General features: G+C 46.0%; 1 protein-coding gene across 9 annotated transcripts in view; it reads right to left on the reverse strand.

The window, feature by feature from the left end:
- Window positions 1–3,087: 3,087 nt before the first annotated feature.
- Window positions 3,088–25,603, reverse strand: part of LOC106601059 (dedicator of cytokinesis protein 7) — a 45,159-nt gene continuing 22,643 nt past the window's right edge. For 2 of the 9 annotated variants that reach the window (XM_045715087.1, XM_045715085.1), the window contains exons 14-46: window positions 24,807–24,924; window positions 23,748–23,818; window positions 23,488–23,626; window positions 23,168–23,269; window positions 22,975–23,061; window positions 21,566–21,797; window positions 21,147–21,311; window positions 20,747–20,922; window positions 19,622–19,723; window positions 18,923–19,009; window positions 18,279–18,374; window positions 17,880–18,020; window positions 17,555–17,668; window positions 17,089–17,259; window positions 16,785–16,924; window positions 16,529–16,698; window positions 16,242–16,390; window positions 15,634–15,816; window positions 15,365–15,491; window positions 15,186–15,267; window positions 14,791–15,022; window positions 14,537–14,689; window positions 13,916–14,175; window positions 13,286–13,478; window positions 13,049–13,192; window positions 12,675–12,821; window positions 6,938–7,063; window positions 6,709–6,798; window positions 6,309–6,545; window positions 5,990–6,133; window positions 5,803–5,909; window positions 5,489–5,682; window positions 3,088–4,563 (exon numbers count right to left, since the gene is read on the reverse strand). In XM_045715087.1, coding sequence (XP_045571043.1) covers window positions 4,478–4,563; window positions 5,489–5,682; window positions 5,803–5,909; window positions 5,990–6,133; window positions 6,309–6,545; window positions 6,709–6,798; window positions 6,938–7,063; window positions 12,675–12,821; window positions 13,049–13,192; window positions 13,286–13,478; window positions 13,916–14,175; window positions 14,537–14,689; window positions 14,791–15,022; window positions 15,186–15,267; window positions 15,365–15,491; window positions 15,634–15,816; window positions 16,242–16,390; window positions 16,529–16,698; window positions 16,785–16,924; window positions 17,089–17,259; window positions 17,555–17,668; window positions 17,880–18,020; window positions 18,279–18,374; window positions 18,923–19,009; window positions 19,622–19,723; window positions 20,747–20,922; window positions 21,147–21,311; window positions 21,566–21,797; window positions 22,975–23,061; window positions 23,168–23,269; window positions 23,488–23,626; window positions 23,748–23,818; window positions 24,807–24,924 — 4,765 coding nt within the window. In that variant the 3' untranslated portion in view covers window positions 3,088–4,477. The remainder of the gene's footprint in view (window positions 4,564–5,488; window positions 5,683–5,802; window positions 5,910–5,989; window positions 6,134–6,308; window positions 6,546–6,708; window positions 6,799–6,937; window positions 7,064–12,674; window positions 12,822–13,048; window positions 13,193–13,285; window positions 13,479–13,915; window positions 14,176–14,536; window positions 14,690–14,790; window positions 15,023–15,185; window positions 15,268–15,364; window positions 15,492–15,633; window positions 15,817–16,241; window positions 16,391–16,528; window positions 16,699–16,784; window positions 16,925–17,088; window positions 17,260–17,554; window positions 17,669–17,879; window positions 18,021–18,278; window positions 18,375–18,922; window positions 19,010–19,621; window positions 19,724–20,746; window positions 20,923–21,146; window positions 21,312–21,565; window positions 21,798–22,974; window positions 23,062–23,167; window positions 23,270–23,487; window positions 23,627–23,747; window positions 23,819–24,806; window positions 24,925–25,603) is intronic. The other 7 variants (XM_045715093.1, XM_045715089.1, XM_045715092.1 and 4 more) reach the window with 4 other exon arrangements.

The raw sequence follows: 25,603 nt of genomic DNA on the forward strand, positions 1-25,603 counted from the left end.
ACATTTTGTTACATAACAGCCTTATTCTAAAAGGATTAAATAACATTCCTAATTAATCAACACACAATACCAATAACAAAGTGAAAACACGAAAACAGGATTAGAAATGTTTGCAAATGTATTTAAAATAAAAAACAGAAATCTTATTTACATTGATATTCAGACCCTTTGCTATGAGCTCAGATGCATCCTGTTTCCATTGATTATCCTTGAGATGTTTCTACAATTTGATTGGAGTCCACCTGTGGTACATTCAATTGATCGCACAAGATTTGGAATGGCACACCCGTCTATATACAGCTGAAGTCGGACATTTACATACACCTTAGCCAAATACATTTAAAGTCAGTTGTTCACAATTCCTGACATTTAATCCTAGTAATAATTCCCTGTTTTAGGTCAGTTAGGATCACCACTTTATTTTAAGATTGTGAAATGTCAGAATAATAGTAGAGAAGATTTATTTCAGCTTTAATTTCTTTCACATTCCTCGTGGGTTAAAAGTTCACATACACTCAATTAGTATTTGGTAGCTTTGCCTTTACATTTTTTAACTTGGGTCAAACGTTTTGGGTAGCCTTCCACAAGTTTCCCACAATAAGTTGGGTGAATTTTGGCCCATTCCTCTTGACAGAGCTGGTGTAACTGAGTCAGGTTTGTAGGCCTCCTTGCTCACACATAGTTTTTCAGTTCTGCCCACACATTTTCTATAGGATTGAGGTCAGGGCTTTGTGATGGCCACTCCAATACCTTGACTTTGTTGTCCTTAAGCCATTTTGCCACAACTATGTGAGTATGCTTGGAGTCCTTGTCCATTTGGAAGCCCCACTTGCGACCAAGCTTTAACTTCCTGACTGATGTCTTGAGATGTTGCTTAAATATATCCACATAATGTTCCTTCCTCATTATGCCATCTATTTTGTGAAGTGCACCAGTCCCTCCTGCAGCAAAGCAACAACACAACATGATGCTGCCAGCCCCGTGCTTCACAGTTGGGATGGTGTTCTTTGGCTTGCAAGCCTCCCCCTTTTTCCTCCAAACATAACGATGGACATTATGGCCAAACAGTTCTATTTTTGTTCATTAGACCAGAGCACATTTCTCCAAAAAGTATGATCTTTGTCCCCATGTGCAGTTGCAAACCGTAGTCTGGCTTTTTTTAATGGAGGTTTTGGAGCAGTGGCTTCTTCCTTGCTGAGCGGCCTTTTAGGTTATGTCGATATAGGACTTGTTTTACTGTGGATATAGATACTTTTGTACCCGTTTCCACCAGCATCTTCACAAGGTCCTTTGCTGTTGTTCTGGGATTGATTAGCACTTTCCGCACCAAAGCACTTTCATCTCTAGGAGACAGGAAGTGTCTCCTTCCTGAACGGTATGACGGCTGCGCGGTAACCATTGTGGTTATACTTGTGTACTATTGTTTGTACAGATGAACGTGGTACCTTCTGGTGTTTGGAAATTGCTCCCAAGGATGAACCAGACTTGTGGAGATCTACAATTATTTTTCTGAAGTCTTGGCTGAATTCTTTTGATTTTCCCATGATGTCAAGCTAAGAGGTACTGTGTTTGAAGGTAGGCATTGAAATACATCCACAGGTACACCTCCAATTGACTCAAATGATGACAATTAGTCTCTCATAAGCTTCTAAAGCCATGACATCATTTTCTGGAATTTTCCAAGCTGTTTAAAGGCACAGTCAACTTAGTGTATGTAAACTTCTGACCCACTGGAATCGTGATACAGTGAGTTAAGTGAAATAATCTGTATTATTTTTTAGAAAAATTACTTGTGTCATGCACAAAGTAGATGTCCTAACCAACTTGCCAAAACTATAGTTTGTTAACAAGACATTTGTGGTGTATGTCAACTTCCGACTTCAACTGTAAGGTCCCACAGCTGACAGTACATGTCAGAGGAAAAACCAAGACATGAGGTCAAAGGAATTGTCCGTAGAGCTCCGAGACAGGATTGTGTCGAGGCACAGATCTGGGGAAGGGTACAAAAATGTCCGCAGCATTGAAGGTTCCCAAGAACACAGTGACCTCCATCATTCTTAAATGGAACAAGTTTGTAACCACCAAGGCAAAACTGAGCAATCGTGGGAGAAGGGCCTTGGTCGGGGAGGTGACCAAGAATCCGATGGTCACTCTGACAGAGCTCCAGAGTTCCTCTGTCGAGATAGGGGAACCTTCCAGAAGGACAACCATCTCTGCAGCACTCCACCAATCAGGCCTTTGTGGTAGTGTGGCCAGACGGAAGCCACTCCTCGGTACAAGGCACGACAGCCTTTTACTCTCAGACCATGAGAAACAAGATGCTTTAGTTTGATGAAACCAAGATTTTACTCTTTAGCCTGAATATCAAGCATTACGTCTGGAGGAAACCTGGCACCACCCCTAAGGTGAAGCATGGTGGTGGCAGCATCATGCTGTGGGGATGTTTTTCAGCGGCAGGGACTGGGAGACTAGTCAGGATCGAGGGAAAGATGAACGGAGTAAACTACAGAGAGATCCTTGATGAAAACCTGCTTCAGAGCACTCAGGACTGCAGACTGGGGCGAGGGTTCACCTTCCAACAGGACAACGCAAGAGTGGCTTCGGGACAAGTCTCAATGTCCTTGAGTGGTCCAGCCAGAGCCAGGATTCTAACCCGATCTAACATCTCTGGACAGACCTGAAAATAGCTGTGCAGCAACGCTACCCATCCAAACTAAAAGAATGGGAGAAACTCCCCAAATACAGATGTGCCAAGCTTGTACCGTCATACCCAAGACTCAAGGCTGTGATCGCTGCCAAAGGCGCTTCAACAAAGTACTGGGAAAAGGGTCTGAATAATTATGTAATTGTAATATTATTTTTTTTATTTGATACATTTGCAAAAATTTCTAAAAACAATTTTTTTCTTTGTCATTATGAAGTATTGTGTGTAGGTTGATGAGGGTGAAAAACTATTTAATCTATTTTAGAACGAGGCTGTAACGTAACAAATGGTGGAAAAAGTCAAGAGGTCAGAATACTTTCCCAAAACATTGTATATTAATCAGCACTGATAAAAGCATACTGTTAAGATTGAAAGCTCACCTCTTAAGACTGAGAGAACATTTTAATACAGAACAGTACAAAAAAAACAAAATAAGTGAATAAATAAAACATTTTGTTCTTTTCCTGACTGGTAAAAATACAGTTTTAGACAAGCCTCGTGAAAATACAATAAACAGAGGAAATACAGTAGGTACAGACAGTGGTACGTAGGTGCGGCAGTGTGAATACAGTATAGTGCAATACAATAAAGGAGACACAGTCCAATACAGTAGTTAAAAAGACCTACATTATGTTTCCACCAACCACAGGGTTGAAGATTCATTCCAGAACATGTGGAGTGTGTCAGCACGGACAAGAGACGGACAGACGGACGGGCGGACGGACGGACGGACAGACGGAGGTCATTGCCTGTCTGGCAGTGCTTACCATGTGAACATCAGTGATGCGACAGTGTTTTTGGTCAGTGCAGTAAAAATAACATTTCACAGTGTCACCAGAGACCACATGTAAGGCTCCCTCTCTTCCCAAAGCCACATCTCTCCAACCTACAATGTGTCCATTGTATGTTCATCTAGAGCAGACGGGCCTCTAATGATCAAAATGTCATACTTCATCATAATGAATTCCTGTCCTGATACAGGGTGTATGAAAAGGAGAAGTCAGTAGTGAAAGAATGTCAGTTATTTGGTATGAGGATCGTTGGTTACAGAACGACTCTCTGGGAACATTTAATGACTACGTCTGGCAGCAACTGGTCCCCCACCAAAAAAATCACACACAAATTCACTAAGGCCACGAAACACAGGGTACAGGCCTGCTAAACCACACAGTGTAACCACCCAGGCCCTTCCACAGCAAAAGTACATGGAAAGAAGCCTATATCCTGTGCAGTCGGGGCAAGACACACACTCAAACACAAACTTCCAAGCGCACACATTCAAACGCGGCCCAAAACAAACACACAATTAGGGAAGCGCCTAGGAGCTGTTTTGGATTCTCCAGTTCAGGAAAATCTACAATTAAACTGAGCGGAGATGAACAGAGAGGGAGAGGCATCATTCTGGGTCCTCCTCAATGCAGAGAGACTCCTCCTGAAAGCTGGTCTCTGTAAATGCCCAGGAGAAAGAGAGAGATGGTCCAAACGACTGTTTACAGTGCAGATAAACTTCCAGTATAAACAGAGGGAGCTTTTCCTATAGGAGTGTGAGAGACAGAGAGAATGGGGGGGAGGTAGAGCAGACCAGGAGAGGAAGACAAGAAACGAGTGAGTGAGGCGGGAGAGAGGTGGTATGGCCTGACACCGGGGGGGGGGGGGGGGGTGGAATAACAAGCTAGGGAGACGGAGGAGGATGGTGTGAGTGTTGAGGATAGACTGTCGGTGTGTGAAGGGGGTGGGGGAGACAGACAGACCAGTTGAAATCAAGAGTACGTCTCAAGCTCTCGGTTTCTTCTCCGTTGACGAGGTCTGCTGTGCTTCAACAGTCCCCCCGGCGGAGACTGGAACTACTGAAGGAATTTCTGTGAAGACATAGAAAGATCAAAAGACGGATTAAAATGTTGCTATCTGGATGAGGGTTTTTGCAATGTGTGGATGAAGGAGCCTCGTAATTGCTGGTATGGTGTATGTCATTTTGTGTTCTGGCAGGTGTGGCTGTATCTGGCTGTGATTAGAAATCCTCCAGCTCTCACATAAGACACGCAGCTGCCTCCAAAAACACCCAGTCAAAACCAACCAACAATGTGCTGACACTTTCCAAAACAGATCTGCTGAGATGATTGAAGCAGCAGCTGCATTGTGTGTGGATGAAGGGGTACTACCAGTGGTACTCAGTGGGGCGTGATGCATGTTTGTGTGACTACGCGTATGTAAAGTGTCGAGTTACTACGGTGTTTTTCAAAGCAGAGGCTGGCAGTGGGTTGTTCAAATGGATTAGCTCACAGCGTGTGTGTTTGCATCTGTGTTAGACGGTGTCGAGTTACTATTGTGTAGGCTGTAGATGTCAGTGCTCTGTAGAGCGGGATGCGCTCATATTGTGTGTGTGTGTGTGTGTGTGTGTGTGTGTGTGTGTGTGTGTGTGTCTGTGTATTATGAGTGTGTGTGTCTATGCATGTTCATAAGTGTTTGAATCCAGTTTCTTGTACATAGACATGGAATCACCGGTCACTTTAATAATGGAATCACTGGTAACTTTAATAATGTTAACATAATGCTTTACTCATCTCATATGTATATACTGTATTCTATTCTACTGTATTTTAGTCAATGCCACTCCGACATTGCTCATCCTAATATTTATATATTTCTTAATTCCATTCTATTACTTTTAGATTTGTATGTATTGTTGTGAATTGTTAGCTATTGCTGCTCTGTTGGAGCTAGAAACACAAGCATTTCGCTACACCCGCAATAACATCTACTAAATATGTGTACGTGACCAATAACCTTTGATTTGTAACCTTTGTGTAGCAGACTGAAGCCCTGCAGCCGGCAGTGTTCTGTAGAGCTGGGGGATCTTGCGGGTGATGAGCGGTCCCAGAGACTCTTTCAGCTTATTGTAGTTCCTCTCCATTTCCTTGTGGTACTCTTTCTGGTCTGGACCAATCAGAGTCTTGTTCCTCCTCAGGGCATCCTCACACCTGCAGAGAGGAACAAACACACACACACACGGGGAGTCAAAGTCTGTTCACTGGCTTATTGAAATGTGTGTGTGTGTCAGACTGTATAGTCCATGTACAGGCTTTGGAAGGTGTCATCACCTCTTAGTGAAGTCTTTAAAGCAGAGGCGTAGCTTGTTGTGATGACGGTACAGCTTGGGGTCATCAGGAATGTCAGAGAGAAAGACCTGGGCCACCTCCAGAGGGCCCTGCACACGAGAGAGAGAGAGAAAGAGACAGTTACGTACACGCTCCAGCATGTCAAACACACAACACACACACCCAGTACCTGGTTGACAGTGGTGCCCACGGAGCCCTGCAGCACCATCTGCAGCATCTTGGCGTCGGCAGGCTCCTGGTGGGTAGCGAAGGCCAGCTCCTGGGTCTTCTTCTGCATGTCCTCTATAGCCACCTCCATGGGCACCAGGATGATCTGGAGAGGGGAAAGCGACATGATCATGAGCACTGCTTCACTGCGAGTGGATTAAGCTAATGTTATGTACTGTAAAGCTCTATGAGCACCTGGAAAAACACCGCTAAAGATAAATCATTTCACTGTTCGCTCACCATGTTTCACACTACAGTCATACATGTATGTAGTGACCCACCTCCTCTTTGTGGATGACGTTTATGCGTGTCTTGATGTAGGGGAAAGCGTGGGACGTGGTGAGGATGGACTTGCGTTTGTACTGCTCGTGCAGGTCCCCGTGGGCGCGCCCGTCCAGGGTGAAGGGGGTGCAGTACATGAAGGTGCGCAGGTTGTAGTTCTTGTCGAAGTAGGTGATCCTCTCCTTCAGCTCGTACGTGTCGAAGAAGGGCTCCACGTAGGTGATCTGGAGGTAGGCCTGACAGACATAGATATACAACACATATATAAGCACTGGAGGTAGGCCTGATAGCCACGCAGATATACAACACATAGATCAGTACTACGGGTCATTCCTAACGCCCCCAAGTAAAAACTATAACCTTCAGTCATTTCTCTTTCTGAGACTTTGGGCCTTTTACCTTATTGGGGTCCAGCTTGTTCTTGTCCACATGGTTGGAGTCCTTGATAATCTCCACCACATCATCTCCAAACCGCTCAGCATAGAACTCCTAAACAAGATGTAGAGAGACATTCAAAAAACTGGTATCAGCTTATAACACAATGCAATGATCCAGTGAGCTTCAGAAAGGATCACTGATGTCTTTGGGTGCTATATAAATGATTATTAACATTCTCCTCAGACCGTACCTCTAGTCTGTAGGAGATCTCAGCCAGCTTGGTGATAGAGGGCTCCTTGTACACAAACTCCTGCTCATCCAGGTCCCCAAAGCGACAGCCGTAGAAGCCCACCCGGAAGTAGGTCCCAAACATCCTCTACACACTATAGAGAGGGGAATGGAAGACCGAGAGAGGGGAGAGGGGGAAGAATAGGAAAACAGATACAGAGATTACTTTCAGAGTCACTTAGTCTAAGTTGTCCTAAATTGACATGTTACGTTGATCTAAGTTGTCCTAAATTGACATGTTACGTTGATCTAAGTTGTCCTAAATTGACATGTTACGTTGATCTAAGTTGTCCTAAATTGACATCTAAAGTGCCACCATACATGACAACATATTTTGCTGTGCGACTTTGCGTTTTAATTTGGGAGTGGCTTCGTAAAGTATTCAGACCCCTTGACTTTTTCCACATTTTGTTACATTACAGCCTTATTCTAAAATGTATTACATTGTTTTCCCCCCGTCATAAATCTACATACAATACCCCATAATGACAAAGCAAAAAAAGAGTTTTAGAAATTGTTGCTAAAATAAATAAATAAATAAATAAATATATATATATATATATATTTATTTGTTTTTTGTTGTTGTTGAAATAATGACATTTACATAAGTATTCAGACCCTTTACTCAGTACTTTGTTGAAGCACCTTTGGCAGCGATTACAGCCTTGAGACTTCTTGGGTATGACGCTAGAAGCTTGGCACAGCTGTATTAGGGGAGTTGATCCCATTCTTCTCTGCAGATCCCCTCAAGCTCTGTCACTTTGGATGGGGAGCGTTGCAGCACAGTTATTTTCAGGTCTCTCCAGAAATGTTTGATCGGGTTCAAGTCCGGGCCACTCAAGGACATTGAGACTTGTCCCGAAGCCACTCCTGCGTTGTCTTGGCTGTGTGCTTAGGGTCGTTGTCCTGTTGGAAGGTGAACCTTCTCCCCAGTCTAAGGTCCTGAGCGCTCTGGAGCAGGTTTTCATCAAGGATCTCTCTGTACTTCGCTCTGTTCATCTTTCCCTCGATCATAGTCTCCCCAGTCCCTGCAGCTGAAAAATCCCCATGGCATGATGCTGCCACCATCATGCTTCACCGTAGGGATGGTGCCAGGGTTCCTCAAGACGTGATGCTTGGCATTCAGCCCAAAGAGTTCAATCTTGGTTTCATCAGACCAGAGAATCTTGTTTCTCAAGGTCAGAGTCTTCAGGTGCATTTCCGCAAACTCCAAGCGGGCTGTCATGTGGCTTTTACTGAGGAGTGGCTTCCATCTGGCCACTCTACAATAAAGTGGCGTGCTGTAGAGATGGTTGCCCTACTGGAAGGTTCTCCCATCTCCACAAAAAAAAAAAACTCTGGAGCTCTGTTAGCGTGACCATCGGGTTCTTGGTCACCTCCCTGAGAAGGGGTATGAATTCTTTCTGAAGGAACTGTATTTTTTTTAATTTTTTTTAAATCAGATCATTTTTACAATAATCATTTTTGTAATGATAAGGCTTCACTGTACCATTGTTCCCAAGCACATATTCATTATCATCATGCTTGCACCAGTAATACAGCAACAACTGCTTGTTTCTAACCCATATCCCCGAAATGTCTTGCATGTTCTCATCAAACTTGACACTCTTAAAGAAACTGTGTACAATTTTCAATGCAATGCATCTCAATCGGAAAAGTGCTTTTCCACAATGTAGAAACCTAAAATTCCACAACTAACTTTTTAAATTCAATGAAAAGTATTTGTGTGAAATAAAACACACATATTTAAAGGGTTACATATTAATTTCTAGAGCACAACATGTGCTTCAGAAGTAGATTGAATTCATATAGTCTGTATCTCAATAAAAACAATTTAAAATCATATTTTCTGCTGCTCCTACATTTTTTAAGTTGGCAACATCCATGCTACCAATGACATTTTTTAATTTAGAGCCCTAGTTAAAACATTGAAACCATATGCTACCACAGCAACCAGTAAAGACACCCCAGAGAGTTGGAGCCAGTCAATCTTGTGCAACTGTTTTACACAACTATGTATTGGTTAAGTGTGTGAAAGTGTGAATGCAATACTGTGGTTTGAATAAGTGTTGGGAAGAGTTTTATAACATTTCACTTACCAGTTAGGAAACATCATCCAGAAAGGACAGGAAAGGCAGGGAAACCACAGGAAAGAGAAATCAAATATTATTGTTTAAATGCATTTATAAATTGGGTGGTTTGAGCCCTGAATGGTGATTGGCTGACAGCCGTGGTATATCAGACCGTATATCATGGGTATGACAAAACATGTATTTTTACTGCTTTAATTACGTTGGTAACCAGATTATAATAGCAATAAGGCATCTCGGAGTTAGTGGTATATGGCCAATATACCACGGCTAAGGGCCGTACCCAGGCACTCCGCTTTGCGTCACGCGTAAGAACAGCCCTTAGCCATGGTACAGTTGAAGTCGGAAGTTTACATACACTTAGGTTGGAGTCATGAAAACTCGTTTTTCAACCACTCCACAAATTTCTTGTTAACAAACTATAGATTTGGCAAGTCGGTTAGGACATCTACTTTGTGCATGACACAAATAATTTTTCCAACAATTGTTTACAAACAGATTATTTCACTTATAATTCACTGTATCACAATTCCAGTGGGTCAGAAGTTTAAATACAGTTGTGGCCAAAAGTTTTGAGAATTACACAAATATTATTTTCCACAAAGTTTGCTGCTTCAGTGTCTTTAGATATTGTTGTCAGATGTTACTATGGAATACTGAAGTATAATTACAAGCATTTCATAAGTGTCAAAGGCTTTTATTGACAATTACATGAAGTTGATGCAAAGACTCAATATTTGCAGTGTTGACCCTTCTTTTTCAAGACCTCTGCAATCCGCCCTGACATGGTGTCAATTCACTTCTGGGCCACATCCTGAATGATGGCAGCCCATTCTTGCATAATCAATGCTTGGAGTTTCTCAGAATTTGTGGGTTTTTGTTTGTCCACCCACCTCTTGAGGATTGACCACAAGTTCTCAATAGCATTAAGGTCTGGGGAGTTTCCTGGCCATGGACCCAAAATATCGATGTTTTGTTCCCCGAGCCACTTAGTTATCACTTTTGCCTTTGTGCAATGTGCTCCATCATGCTGGAAAAGGAATTGTTCGTCACCAAACTTCCTGGATGGTTGGGTGAGGTTGCTCTCGGAGGATGTGTTGGAGGAGGATGTGTTTATTCATGGCTGTGTTCTTAGGCAAAATTGTGAGTGACCCCAATCCCTTGGCTGAGAAGCAACCCCACACATGAATAGTCTCAGGATGCTTTACTGTTGGCATGACACAGGACTGATGGTAGCGCTCACCTCGTCTTCTCCGGACAAGCTTTTTTCCAGATGTCCCAAACAATCAGAAAGGGGATTCATCAGAGAAAATGACTTTACCCAGTCCTCAGCAGTCCAATCCCTGTACATTTTGCAGAATATCAGTCTGTCCTAGATGTTTTTCCTGGAGAGAAGTGGCTTCTTTGCTGCCTTTCTTGGCAACAGGCCATCCTCCAAAAGTCTTCGCCTCACTATGCGTGCAGATGCACTCAGACCTGCCTGCTGCCATTCCTGAGCAAGCTCTGTACTGGTGGTGCCCGAATCCCGCAGCTGAATCAACTTTAGGAGATGGTCCTGGCACTTGCTGGACTTTCTTGGGCGCCCTGAAGCCTTCTTCACAACAAATGAACCACTCTCCTTGAAGTTCTTGATGATCCGATAAATGGTTGATTTAGGTGCAATCTTACTGGCAGCAATATCCTTGCCTGCGAAGCCCTTTTTGTGTAAAGCAATGATGGCACGTGTTTCCTTGCAGGTAACCATGGTTGACAGAGGAAGAACAATGATTCCAAGCACCACCCTCCCTTTGAAGCTTCCAGTCTGTTATTTGAACTCAATCAGCATGACAGAGTGATCTCCAGTCTTGTCCTCGTCAACACTCACACCTGTGTTAACGAGAGAATCACTGACATGATGTCAGCTGGTCCTTTTGTGGCAGGGCTGAAATGCAGTGGAAATGTTTTTGGGGGATTCAGTTCATTTGCATGGCAAAGAGGGACTTTGCAATTAATTGCAATTGATCTGATCACTCTTCATAACATTCTGGAGTATATGCAAATTGCCATCATACAAACTGAGGCAGCTGACTTTGTGAAAATTCATATTTCTGTCATTCTCAAAACTTTTGGCCACAGCTGTACACTAAGTTGACTGTCCCTTTAAACAGCTTGGAAAATTCCAGAAAATGATTTCATAGTTTTAGAAGCTTCTGATATGCGAATTGTCATCATTTGAGTCAATTGGAGGTGTACCTGTGGATATATTTCAAGGCCTACCTTCAAACTCAGTGCCTCTTTGCTTGATATCATGGGAAAAATCAAAAGAAATCAGCCAAGACCTCAGATAAACATTTTTTTACCTCATCCTTGGGAGCAATTTCCAAACACCTGAAGGTACCACGTTCATCTGTACAAACAATAGTACGCAAGTATAAACACCATGGGATCACGCAGCCGTCATACCGCTCAGGAAGGAGACGTGTTCTGTCTCCTAGACATGAACGTACTTTGGTGCGAAAGTGCTAATCAATCCCAGAACAACAGCAAAGGACCTTGTGATGATGCTGGTGGAAACAGGTACAAAAGTATCTTTATCCACAGTAAAACAAGTCCTATATCGACATAACCTGAAAGGCCGCTCAGCAAGGAAGAAGCCACTGCTCCAAAACCGCCATAAAAAAGCCAGACTACATTTTGCAACTGCACATGGGGACAAAGATCATACTTTTTGGAGAAATGTGCTCTGGTCTAATGAACAAAAATAGAACTGTTTGGCCATAATGTCCATCGTTATGTTTGGAGGAAAAAAGGGGGAGGCTTGTAAGCCAAAGAACACCATCCCAACCGTGACGCACGGGGGTGGCAGCATCATGTTGTGGGAGTGCTTTGTTGCAAGAGGGACTGGTGCACTTCACAAAATAGATGGTATCATGAAGAAGGAACATTATGTGGATATATTATAGCAACATCTCAAGACATCAGTCAGGAAGTTAAAGCTTGGTCGCAAATGGGTCTTCCAAATGGACAATGACCCCAAGCATACTTCCAAGGTTGTGGCAAAATGGCTTAAGGACAACAAAGTCAAGGTATTGGAGTGACCATCACAAAGCCCTGACCTCAATCCCATAGAACATTTGTTGGAAGAACTGAAGAAGTGTGTGTGAGCAAGGAGGCCTATAAACCTGACTCAGTTACACCAGCTCTGTCAGGAGGAATGGGCCAAAATTCACCCAACTTATTGTGGGAAGCTTGTGGAAGGCTACCCAAAACGTTTGACCGAAGTTAAACAACTTAAAGGCAAAGCTACCAAATACTAATTGAATGCATGTAAACTTATAACCCACTGAGAATGTGATTAAATAAATAAAAGCTGAAATGAATCACTTCTGACATTTCACATTCTTAAAATAAAGTGGTGATCCTAACTGACTTAAAACAGAGAATGTTTACTAGGATTAAATGTCAGGAATTGTGAAAAACTGAGTTTAAATGTATTTGGCTAAGGTGTATGTAAACTTCCGACTTCAACTGTATATCGGCCATATACCACAACCCCGCGTGCCTTATTGATTAAATAAACTCAATGTCCGTTAAGTTACACAAACAAACATCATATTTCATTTACTTTACCTCCCATCCAGAACTCTGGTTGTAGATTTTGTTAAAGGTGTCCTGCAACTTTCCATGGACAGTAGCCAGCTTCTTGAAGTCTCTGTTGGCCTCGTGGACCGGGAGCAGGATCTTATACACCTCGTTGATGGCCTCGTACATGGAAGCCTGCAGGGGAGATACAGTATGAAACAGTGAGAAGTCTACCTACAGCATACTACAACTCATATATACATTACAAAAACCTGGTCCTCTACGTGAACATACAGCTCTAACTATATACTAGGTGGTAAGGCAACCTGATGCTGTGTAGGGCGCCCACTCGAAGAGAGATCCAAAAAGTTATTCATCACATATTTAAGAAAATCTCAATGTAAAGAAAATCTGAGTAATACCATGTGGAAGGAGGTTGCAGCTTGCTCCAGCAGTCCCACCAGCCCCAACTCGCTGAAGTACTTCCCCGCGCAGATACCCTCCTCCTCTGGGGACAGGATGTCATCAGACACCGCTGACTCCTCCAGAACATTAGACGAGATGTGCTACAGCAGGTAAGGGACATAGCAGTCAGGAAAAGACTCAACTGAGGTTTTGAGGTATACTATAATGGACAGGAAAACACACACACTCCTGACCTGGAAGGTGACACAGCCAATGGGCATGTAGCGGCAGTCCTCCAGCATGTTGAGGTACTCTGCCACCAGGGCGGCGCTGTGCACCAGGCAGTGGGCTGCCTCCGCGTGGTTCCCTCTCTCCGAGTGCTTCCCCGCCATGTTCTGCAGCCACGTCAGGCGCAGGTCAGGGGAGTTCTGGTAGCCCTTAGCAATCCTGAGGGGGGGGGGAGAAAGGAGGTGGGAAGGGAGAAAGACAGAATATCAGGGCGGTACATAGGTAATGCAATCCAAGCCGGGGCAGCAGGTTGCCTAGTGGTTAGAGAGCTGGGCCAGTAACCCGAAAGGTTGCTGGATCAAATCCCAGAGCTGACAAGGTAAAAATCTGTTGTTCTGTCCCTGAGCAAGGCAATTAATCCACTGTTCCCCGGGCGCCGAAGACGTGGATGTCGATTAAGGCAGCCCCTCCGCACCTCTCTGATTCAGAGGGGTTGGGTTAAATGCAGAAGATGCATTTCAGTTGAAGGCATTCAGTTGTACAACTGACTTGGTATCCCCCTTTCCCAATGGATTTCTCTTTACTCAGTTTGTGGATGTGAATGTGTTTGAGAGAAAGCGGTTGTGCCGATGAGACAGCTGTTGTATGTGTAATACCTGTACATGAGATCAATGAGCATCTCAGGGTCCTGCTGGTGCTCCTTCATCTTGACTGTGTCAGTCAGAATCATGTGCAGATTGAAGACCAGATCCTGGACCTGTTCTGGGAACGGGGAGTCCCGTAGCTCCAGGTCCTCCTCTGCGTAGGTCAGGATGGTTTTTAGGGAACGTCGGAGGTGCTCCTCGTTGAAGTTCTGAGATGTCCCCACCAGGGAGGACAGGGACATGGTGACCTGCATCTTCACCCGAGCAAAGTTCTACACCAGAGAGAGGATGAGTCAATACTCAAGACTACAGAAGAGATGTGACCAATACAGATTCCACAACATGTCAGTTGATGGTGTTGAGACTGAACTGGAATCATCTTTACTTCTATTCTTATTGTTGCTGCATTTTGAACAGGTGAACCTGCAAGTAAGCATTTCATTATAACATATACACCACGTGTATCCTGTGCATAGGACAAGTATACTGGATTGGATTTGTATTATTAGCCTGGAAATCCAAACTGAATTCACGCTTCGTTTCACTATTGTTTCACTTCATAACGGTTAAACGGAGTGTGAATGCGGTTTGTCTTTCCAGGCGATGACAAGCTTCTGTATGAGTGAGACTCACGTTGCCGATCTCGAAGTTCTGCCTCATCAGCAGGTAGAGGGAGGCGGAGGCTTGACTCCGGACAGACCCCACACTGCTGCTGCAGTGGCGGAGCAGACGTAGACACAGGTCAGCACACAGCTCTGTGTCCTCCTCAAACAGCATCTCTGGGAACTACACACACACACACACACACAACACTTAATCCACACACACACACGTAGCTTTGTGTGTGTAACTAACATACGGACACACACACACAGAAACACACACACCTTGAAGACCAGTCCCCTCTGTGTAGTGAAGCAGTGCTGCAGGAAGAGGGCACTCTGACTCCCTGCCATGCTGTGGAGGAGGACTCTCAACACCCCGCCCAAAACACTCTCCTTCAGCTCTGACACCAGCACCGTCTTCACTATGATCTCCAGCGTGTCCAGGACGACCAGAGAGGCTTCAGTGGCCAGGTTTCCATCCACCACGGACTCCTGCTCTGTCTCCGCTTTAGTTCTGCAACGAAACAGGGTTTACAGTCCCTCAGACACCCACAAATCCGTACAAACTTCACTATACAACGTGCCTACACAAATACTGAACACAGACCGTTGATGATAAGCTCTATCAAGTCGTTGGTCTACCTCGGCATTAATCTGTGCACATGGCGAGGACCTACTTGTTGACTCTGTCTGTGTTCTGTCTCCAGTGAGTGACGTTCTTCCTCCATCTGACGTTCTCATTGCCATACGGACTCCGCTCTGAACAAAAACAAAATATACGGACACTTGTAACAACCACAAAGGAACATTGCATGTAGAAAATCTCAAACTACGGTGGCCCATCCGGTGCTGGTACCTCTGCAGCGACGGACCATCTCCTGTCGGGCTCCGATGGTTCCCAGTATGGCCTCCTCCAGACGAGCCTTCATGTCCTGAGATTTCTTAAACGTCAGGCTGTTGATACGCTCCAGAGCCTTCTTCCCCTGGGACAACCAATCAGAGATGGAGCAGTCAGAACAGCTATAATAGGAGGTATTCAGGTCGGAGAGTCCAACAGGGGTAACAGGTGAAGGACGAGAGGTACAGCGGTCTGATCAGTGAGGGGGGGACAGGAGTGGTGCCTACCTTGTACTCGAAGCAGGACACCGAGAGGTGCAGCAGGTCTAGCAGCCTGTTGATCTGCATCACAGAGAGGTCTGACACCCAGCTCTCCAGCAGAGCAGCGTCTGCGTTCTTCAGAACCCACAGGAAAGACACCAGCAGAGTCCTACTGCACTCTGCCGACAGAGAGCTGCACTGACGACCAGCCTGGGAGAGAGATGAACGCCTACATTAGGGCTAGGAGTTTCTCCTGATCTCACGTTCCAAACTATGTCACGTTCCAAACTATGTCACGTTCCAAACTATGTCACGTTCCAAACTATGTGGATGAGAAAGAGTGTCAGAGGAGCTCATGAGCAGTGAGCCATCTACAGGTAGTGAGGGGTCATTCAGTATGGAGGCTGTCATTAGAAGGCATGCTGTACCCCCTCTGGTGTTGTGGATTTGCCCCATGCTGGTACTGTACCTTAGTGTGGAAGTGTACTACAAAGGATCTCAATAACAGAGGGAGGGGGATAATAAGTTCAATCGTTACCAGGGTTACTGGAATTACTAAAAATGCCTGAGATATGAAAGCCTGAGGCAGTAAGCTCCACACAGCAGAGGGGGGCTGATGGTGTCTCATTACTCACCACCGTGGGCATGGTGAAGTTGGGGGCTTTGGCATGCGGCAGCGGGGAGCCAGCGATCGCCATGGCGACAGATTGACTGATGGTTCCGTTGTCTGGGTCCCCGTCGTCTTGCATAGCGGGGGCGTGGCGGCCCCGGGCTTGAGAAGTGTCTGACAAGCACAGGAACAAAACATACTGCTGATTCTATCAACCTAAGTCTTTCAGTACAACCCCAAAAGACTTGCTGGCCGTTTTTGGCACGTGGTCAGCCTGTTGCCGACCCCTGACCTACAGAGTGTCCTTCTCACCTGTGAAGTCATGGAGCTGGGGCAGGGTGTCCATGACGATGGGGATGAGGGGCAGGTAGAGCTGGGCGATGTGGGTTCGCACCTGGGGGTCCGTGTAGCGAGGGTCCGCATCATGACTGCTCATCAGAGAGTGGACTGCACTGATGGCCTTCTTATGCAGGAAAAACACCCTGGGGGAGGCTGAATGAGTCAGTACGTGCCGTGTGTGTCTAGTTGGGTGTGTGTGAGAGAGCTTGTGTGTGTGAAGCCTCCTCACCCCTCCCCATCAGGCTCCAGGATGAGGGATAGTTCAGTCAGTAGCAGGCCAGACAGGAAGTGTTGCTGTCTGAAGGGGACAGAGAGCTCAAACATACTGGCCACACCCTGGTCCTGGTGCATACTGGAGAACGCTGAGCCCTGAGAGAGGGAGGGAGATGGATGGATGGATGGTGGGAGGAGGGAGAGGAAGGACTTTCTAGCAAGAGTATTACTACAGATGTCAGCCGATGACAAAGTTGGCCGTTGGTCAAGATCACTGTGTTGCCTAGTAATGAATGGAGCCTCCAGTCCAGTGGAGTTACCTGGGAGGTGGTGGAGGAGGTGGAGGGGGAGGGCGAGGCGGGAGGGCTGAGGGTGGAGCAGGGTAGGTTGAGGGTGACATAGTGCTCATGGCTGCACAAAATGCGGGTGAAGTCCATTCTCAGAGCAGTCAGAGAGCTGGGGTTCTGGGCTGTGTGGAACTTGTTGGCAATCTGACACACACACAGACAGAGAGAGAGAGAGAGAGACATATGGTTCAGGTATGTGTAAGACAACGTATTCAGGGACTGGTTGCAGTAAAAGCAAATGATGTCATTTGTGATGACTCCGTTGATGACTGACAGTGGGTGTAAATACTGGCTTTAGTGGCAGAATAGTGACACTGTCTGTATGCATGTTCGTACGTGCCTGTCTGTAGTACAACCAGACACTCAGTGTCTGAGAGTGGGTGAGTGGGTGTCTGTGTTTATCGTTGGAGCAGATGACAGGACCTGTGTGTGTGTGTACCTGTTTGTAGTAGGAGCGGATGAGGTTGAAGACAAAGCCACGGTCCATGAGAGACAGCAGGTCATTCAGGAAGAAGGCCAGACTGCTGTTCAACCTCTCCACAAGCTCCACATCCTGAGAGAGAGACAGGGAGGGAGAGAAAGGGAGGGAGCGAGAACAAAAGGGAGCGTGAGAGAGAGAGGAGGGAGAGAAAGTCAGTGATTAGAGAATATGGGAAGGGTTAAGAGGACATAGAAGGTACACTATGTATTCCCTAAAAAAGGGAAACGTGACTCCTATGTTCTGCAATTCCGTTCTAATGGCCCTTGGGTTGTGGCCACTGTACCTTGTGGTATCGCCCTGCTACATCAGCACTGATAGCACCCACTAGAGCAGCGATGTCATCCACAAAGCGGTCTGGGAAGCGCTGGCGTCTGGGAAGGTCTATCCGGGAGGACAGGAACAGGTGGTGGGACATACTCTTCGTCTGGGAGAGGAGGAGAGGGAGGGAGAAAAAGAGGGATCACGGATTGTATCTAATTCTTCAAATGAACACTGGCTATGTAAAACATCATATTCCTTCACGCTTTTCTCTAAATGAGGAATTTGACCAACTGTTTCTTGATTTACGGAAATCCATAAACGGCCTGTGTGATGAGGACGAGTGAGTAAGATCAAGATCTCATGAACGATGCCATACAGACGCAACCGTCATCATCATCATCCTCATCATTCAGACACGTACCATGAGTTGGAAGAAGAACCAGGCCTGTTGCAGTGCTGCCTCCCTCACTGTGCTGGTGCTCACCACCCACTGCAGAGCCAGCTCCTCATGGAGCAGCTACACCAGGAAGTAAACAGGCACAGGGTCAGAGAGAAACACTCTGAGTGCAGTACACCACCGTTAGCAACACAGAGGCTAACGCAGGAAAAGCTAGCTAAAATACCCAGGTAAAAATGTGAAAATACTGAGCTAACACTAGTACCATATAATCTCTCATAAAAAGGTCGGGCTGTCTGTCTGCTAACAAACACACAGTGAGAAAAGCTACTACTGTGCTAACAACAGGATTATTGTAGAACACTAGCGTGATGAATCCTGTAGGTAGCATTAGAGGAACATGAGACTCTAGACAGGTCTTATAAATGTAGGCTTATTCTAGGAGATCCCAGATAACAAACTTCACTCATACATGGCTTTGATGACTGTGTCAAGATTCAAAAGATAATGCATTAAACACTTACTTATCTCTCTCACACACACACACACACACACAGTATGAACTGATAAGCATCTGTGTGTGTGTTACACATACTGACAAAGACAGAATGGATGAGGATGAACAAGGGTGTTAATATAGTGTTTTAGACAGTGTATGACAACGGTACCTTCTTGGCAATCTGTCTTGTTGGAGCTGAACAGAAGGTGGCGCTGTCCACAAAGGCAGACATGCGATTGCAGCCACGATCACTTGCCTGACAGAGTAGTGGAGCGATGGAAACACAGTGATGAAGACAAAGAGCAGGAGTGAGCAAGGTGGAAAAAGATGAATGAAAAATACAAGAAACGTGATGGATGGCTGGAGGACTTCCTGGACTCAAATGACTAGCTTGGATAGAACTGACATTAGTGCCAGTGACGTTCAGATGTTCCATGCGGTTGATAGGATGAAGTGTGATCCTAGTGAAAAGCAGAATTGTGAATTACGAGGCTGAGTCGAGCTAAGCCAAGGAGGGGATAAGGAACAGACCAATGACAAGACAGCTGACAAAACGGAGCGTAGACAAACACAGCGCAGCAGCCACATAGGAGTGGAGGAGGGAAGGGGAGCGAGGAGGGTGTTGTTGGGTACGGGGTGAATATGGGGTTTGTTCCGGAGGCCAAAACGTTACAGAATGTTCAGATAGAAATGTATCGGGTAGAACAGACGTCATTGACTCGTGTAGAATAGGGAATCACGTCCGCTCTGGTCATTATATTTCTCTCTGCAACGTTCTGAACAATTCTCGTTACTGAATGAACCGGCACCCATGGTGGAGGGGTAGGTAGGTAGGTAGTTGAAGGTAGGGAAGGAGGGTTGTTGGCACCTGCTTTAGCTCACAGGTGAAGTTGGGGTTCCGGCGTAGCACAGCTCTGGAGCCCCCGGGGGCATAAGCAGAGTTTACCCAGGAGTGGGAGCGGTCTATCCCCTGAACACCATATCACATCAGCCACCACACCGACACACAGGCAGCCACAGGCCATGGGGGAGAGAGGGAGCGAAGGAAGGTTAGGGAGGGTGGGAGGATCAGGGAGGGGTGGAGACAAGGGTCAAATTAGAGGGAGGAGAAGGAAGGAAGAGAGAGAGGGGAATAGCGAGGGGAATAGCGAGGGATAGAACACAGAGGGACAGACATACATAGGCACACCACAAGATTGCATAATTGACCACAGATGTGGAACCAACCAACCATTGGCACAGACAGACAGGAATCACAGACATGCACATCAAGATACGACACTGGAGCGTCACTACAGGAGGACGAGGAGAGTCTGATTGTATGTTTATTCACAGGAAACACGTTGGACAGACATTCAGCGTACATTTAAACAGCCAGAATGCCATTTAACCCCAACTTGAAAAAGTGTCTATGTTTAGACTGGAAGAGGCAGCAACACTATCATAAGCACACAGATAACATATTCAGGAGTTCGTCACATAGTGCCTTTACTTCCCCAACTAGAGGAGAAAGAGAACAGGTTGTATTTACAGTACAGAACAGGTTGTATTTACAGTGCCTAGACAGGACCGGTTGTATTTACAGTACCTAGACAGGACAGAACAGGTTGTATTTACAGTGCCTAGACAGGACAGAACAGGTTGTATTTACAGTGCCTAGACAGGACAGAACAGGTTGTATTTACAGTGCCTAGACAGGACAGAACATGTTATTTACAGTACCTAGACAGGACAGGTTGTATTTACAGTGCCTAGACAGGACAGAACAGGTTGTATTTACAGTACCTAGACAGCACAGAACAGGTTGTATTTACAGTACCTAGACAGGACAGAACAGAGGACAGAACAGGATGTATTTACAGTACAGCACAGGTTGTAATTACAGTACCTAGACAGGAAAGAGGCAATGTCTAAGATAGCTGTATTACCGGAGAGAAGCCAATGAAAGAACTCAATTCAATACCATTTGATTTGTATTGGAGGTAGAACTGACCTTGCTGGAGATGATCCTCTGCACTTCCTCGTCAGGTGACGTGGGGGTGCTGGCCAGGTCAGGGTTGGAGTTACTGATGCTCTTGGAGCGGGCCAGGTGCAGGGTGCTGGGGCGGGCCGTTGCCCTGGACAACGTGGCGTACTGGATGGGCAGCTCGTAGGCCGGGGTGGCCCCGTCTGGGTCAGGAGGAAGAGGAGGACACTGATACCAAAAGACACACTTATGCTCATTTTAGTAGTTGAGTGAGAATTCTCCAACCACAAGGTTAAATGAATCACACCCAAGCACATCAGGGACATGGATAGATGAAAATACTCTTCCTTGAAAGCATTGGGACTACATCATTACAGCTGGTGTGGAGAAATAGTGAATCTTCAGTGCCTGCTGTTCCATTCCTCACCAGTAGGGGGCATGGCAGGCTCAGCAGTGGGCAGGTGGAAGCAGTAGTGGATGTAGGAGGCCAGCAGGTTGTTCCTGCCATGCTGGTCCTGGTTCCCCTCCAGGTTCTTATGGATCTGGTTGACCAGCAGGGACATGGCCTCGAACGCTGCACGGCCCAGGTTCACTGAGAGATGGGAATGGGGAAAAAGAGGCAGAGATCACACCTGGGTTTGCACTTTTGGGACTGTTCCATTTATTCCATTGTACAAGGCAAGCTCAATCGAGTGTAGACGTAAATTATTTAAAAAATGTATCCTAGATCTGGGAGAACTATTTGACCAGGAGTCTTTCTGCGGGAGAGATGAGGATCTTGAAAGGGCCATGAGGGATGAGTCAATCTAAGATGCCCGCCCTCTGTAAAGTCGCCAAGCCACTCACCGATCTGTCCTGCGATGACGGGCGGGTGGACGATGAGCAGGATGAGTTTGGAGAGCAGCTGGTGGAGGAAGCGGACGCATGTGTCGAGTAGCGCCCCCCGCAGGCCCGTCATGCTGGCCTTCAGCTCACCCTCCACATTGGCCTCACTGATGATACAGTCCTTCAGACGAAACGGGAACGAGTACTCCTCCAGGACGTAACACAGGGTGAAGAACTTATCCAGGTGGGGGTCCTAAGAGACAAAGTCACATTGGGGGGGACGGGGGGTATTCATTTAATTTACAATCCCATTGACTAGAGTATTAGAGAAAGTGAGGTAGAGAGGATGAGAGAGAGGGAGAGAGAGAGGGAGAGGTAGAGAGAGGTAGAGAGAGAGGTAGAGAGGTAGAGAGAGAGGTAGAGAGAGAGGTAGAGAGAGAGGTAGAGAGGTAGAGAGAGAGGTAGAGAGGTAGAGGTAGAGAGAGAGGTAGAGAGAGGTAGAGAGGTAGAGGTAGAGAGAGAGGTAGAGAGAGAGGTAGAGAGAGAGGTAGAGAGAGAGAGGTAGAGAGAGAGAGGTAGAGAGATGAGAGGTAGAGAGAGAGGTAGAGAGAGAGGTAGGAGGGAGAGGTAGAGAGAGAGGTAGAGAGAGAGGTGGGAGAGAGAGGTAGAGAGAGTAGAGAGGTAGGAGAGAGATGGGAGAGAGGTAGAGAGAGAGGTAGAGAGGTAGAGAGAGAGGTAGAGAGAGGTGGGAGAGAGAGGTAGAGAGAGGTAGAGAGAGAGGTGAGAGAGGTAGAGAGAGAGGTAGAGAGAGGTAGAGAGAGAGGTAGAGAGAGGTGGAGAGAGAGGTAGAGAGCGAGGTGGAGAGAGAGGTAGAGAGAGAGGTAGAGAGAGGTGAGAGAGAGGTAGAGAGAGGTAGAGAGAGAGGTAGAGAGAGAGGTAGAGAGAGAAGTAGAGAGAGAAGTAGAGAGGGAGGTAGAGGTAGAGAGGTAGAGAGAGAGGTAGAGAGAGAGGTAGAGAGAGAGGTAGAGAGAGAGGTAGAGAGAGAGGTAGAGAGAGAGGTAGAGAGAGATAGAGAGAGAGGTAGAGAGAGAGGTAGAGAGGGAGGTAGAGAGGGAGGTAGAGAGGGAGGTAGAGAGGTAGAGAGAGAGGTAGAGAGAGAGAGGTAGAGAGAGAGAGGTAGAGAGGTAGAGAGAGAGGTAGAGAGAGGTAGAGGTAGAGAAAGGTAGAGAGAGGTAGAGAAAGGTAGAGAGAGGTAGAGGTAGAGAGAGGTAGAGAGCGAGGTAGAGAGAGGTAGAGGTAGAGAGAGGTAGAGGTAGAGAAAGGTAGAGAGAAAGGTAGAGGTAGAGAAAGGTAGAGAGAGAGAGAGGTAGAGGTAGAGAGAGAGGTAGAGGGAGAGGTAGAGGGAGAGGTAGAGGGAGAGAGAGAGTTACCTGAGTGTGAACTGAGGAGGCAGCTGTCACCTCCACATTGAACACCTGCTTGTGATTATCCACCCACTTCATGCCTGGAAGCTGCACCTGCAATACACACACACTACCTACATCAAAACCCAGCCACACACAGACTAAGCATGCAAACTCGTGACTTCATGAGAACTAATCATGCATGTGCTCGCACACTTACGTCAGGGGTGAGGACGGAGTAGCTGGGTGGGGGTTTCTCCACAGAGACCGGCAGACTGAAGGAACCGGTCCGTAGACGGCCATGCTGCATCAGAGGAATCCACTGTGGACACAGACAATTTAATGCACATTATTACATAACACATAAATAAGACACAGCACAGCTAATCACTGATGACACGTTTAGTGTTTCAAAGGCCTAAATATTAGTAGCTTGTAACGGAGGTATGTAATGGGTAGGGAAGCACCCTAAGTTGGGTCCATAGTTTTCCCTGGTCAGGCAAGTGGAAAAACCTCCGGGTCCTAGTGAAGCGTACTCACGGTGTATCCCACGGGCGTTTCCAGGGGCGTGTTCTGTTTGGGCTGACAGCTGATGTGGTAGAAGGTGAACAAGAGGTGGTGGTTGTCTGTCAGGTTGGCTGGAATCTTCATCTTCACCTCCTCATAGAACTCTGGAGACCTGAGGGGGGAGAGAGAGAGAGAGAGAGATAGGTGAGAGAGGGAAGGGGAGGAGGAAAGAGACAGAATGAGAGGATGAGAGGAGTGTAACAGGAAAGGTGTGGAAGGGAACAGGCTCTTACTTGTCATGGTAGATGACGGGTGAATAAGCCTCAGTAAAGAACTCAGTGCAGCTGGATTTCCCAAAGATCACCTATTATGATGAGAGGAGACAGTTTTTATTGGATCTATGCCCTTGTACAAAACACCCCCCTGCACCACCTTTTGCCCTCAGAGCATTCTTGATTCACAAGGGAAACTGTTGAGCGTGAAAAACCCAGCAGCATTGCAGTTCTTAACACACTCAAACCGGTGCCTGGCACCTACTACTATACTCCGTTCAAAGGCACTTCAATATTTTGTCTTGCCCATTCACCCTCTGAATGGGACACACACAATCCATGTGTCAATTGTCTCAAGGCCTAAAAATCCTTCTTTAACCTGTCTCCTCCCCTTCATCTACACTGTGGATTTCACAATTGACATCAATAAGGGATCAAAGCTTTCACCTGGTCAGTCTGTCATGGCCTAATGTTTTGTAACTCTGTATGTCCATATAGGAATTTACCAGAATCCTTCTCACAACTGCTATGTAAATAACATGTCATACTAAATGAAATGTAACCTACGGTTCTTTAGCATTACAGTTGGAAGTCTTCCAAATTAGGTCATTTATAATTAGCTGGTTTCTAAACATCATTAATTTAATTTGACTGGGAATATGTCCAATAGTTGTTGAGAAGTCTCCACAGGGCTCCTTCAATGGATTGTGACATTGTTGCCAGGGTCCCAGATTAGATTAGGGTGTGTCCTAAAGGCTCCAATTGGATTAAGAATCCACTGCACTGAGACTAAACAACACCACAGCTTTCCGACAGGAAGTTAATTATGCTGTAAAATCCCTCCTTCAGTTTGTTTTAACCATCAAAAAAGGTTGTCTGTTTCCAAAAACCAGGAACTAGGGTTACCTACACTGGACATTATTGTAGAGTGACCTACTCTTGTGGGGCACATCATTTTTTCACAGCATCAGGCTTTTCTTTTTGAGGGGGACGCCATTGTCCTGAGAGCACTGTGTTACAAATCTGTAGAGGTTTCCTGTTTTGTGATTGGTGGACTGGTGAAGCAGGCCAATCACTCACCGGCATGGCCAGACTGAGATCCTCTCCTGCCATGAACTGCACCTTGACAGCAATGTTCCTGACTGAGCCCTGCCGACTGCTGAAGTTCAGGCTCTGGGGGTAGATATACAGCAGGTTCCTGGAATGGGGAGGAGGAGGACAAGATGAGGGAGAAGAAAGAAATGGCAGTGAATTTGATTTCCATAATACAACCCGGAAGGCATAGAGGGGTCATTACACTCTAGTTTCAGCTCAGCTAACCTACACGCTGCGGCTGTCTGCCAACATATCCTCCTACTGACTAAGGCACGCACCACAGGCAGCACGCATGGTCAAATCAATTCTATCTGGCATGTGACTCCTTACCACATTTCTGGAACAAAAACAGAATATCTAGCCTAAATTAGAGGGTAGTATTAGGTAATTGCCACAGATTTATAGCAAATCAAAAATAAATCTTAACAAATAGGCCTATAAAGTGAGAAGGATTGGGAGAGAGAAACCATGTGAGACCTAGCAGGGTGTGAGTGACCTTCAACTCCTGTCCAAGTCAAACATGTGAAAGAACTTCCGAGCATACCAGTATATTCCGATCCAAAATGTCATTTACTTATCAAGAACATTGTTAATCCACACACTCAACAACACAGAGCAGTGTGACATTATATTGTCATGGTCTGATGGTCAGCCCAATATAATACAGTGCCCTGTTGCATAAAACATCTTAAGTGATTCTCTTAAGGATTTACCTTAAGGAATAATGTTCCCTTACCTAAGATAATTGTTGAACGGCGTTGCAGAACCCCTCAAACGTTTCC

Source organism: Salmo salar, chromosome ssa03, assembly GCF_905237065.1.
Source record: "Salmo salar chromosome ssa03, Ssal_v3.1, whole genome shotgun sequence".
Taxonomy (NCBI): Eukaryota; Metazoa; Chordata; class Actinopteri; order Salmoniformes; family Salmonidae; genus Salmo; species Salmo salar.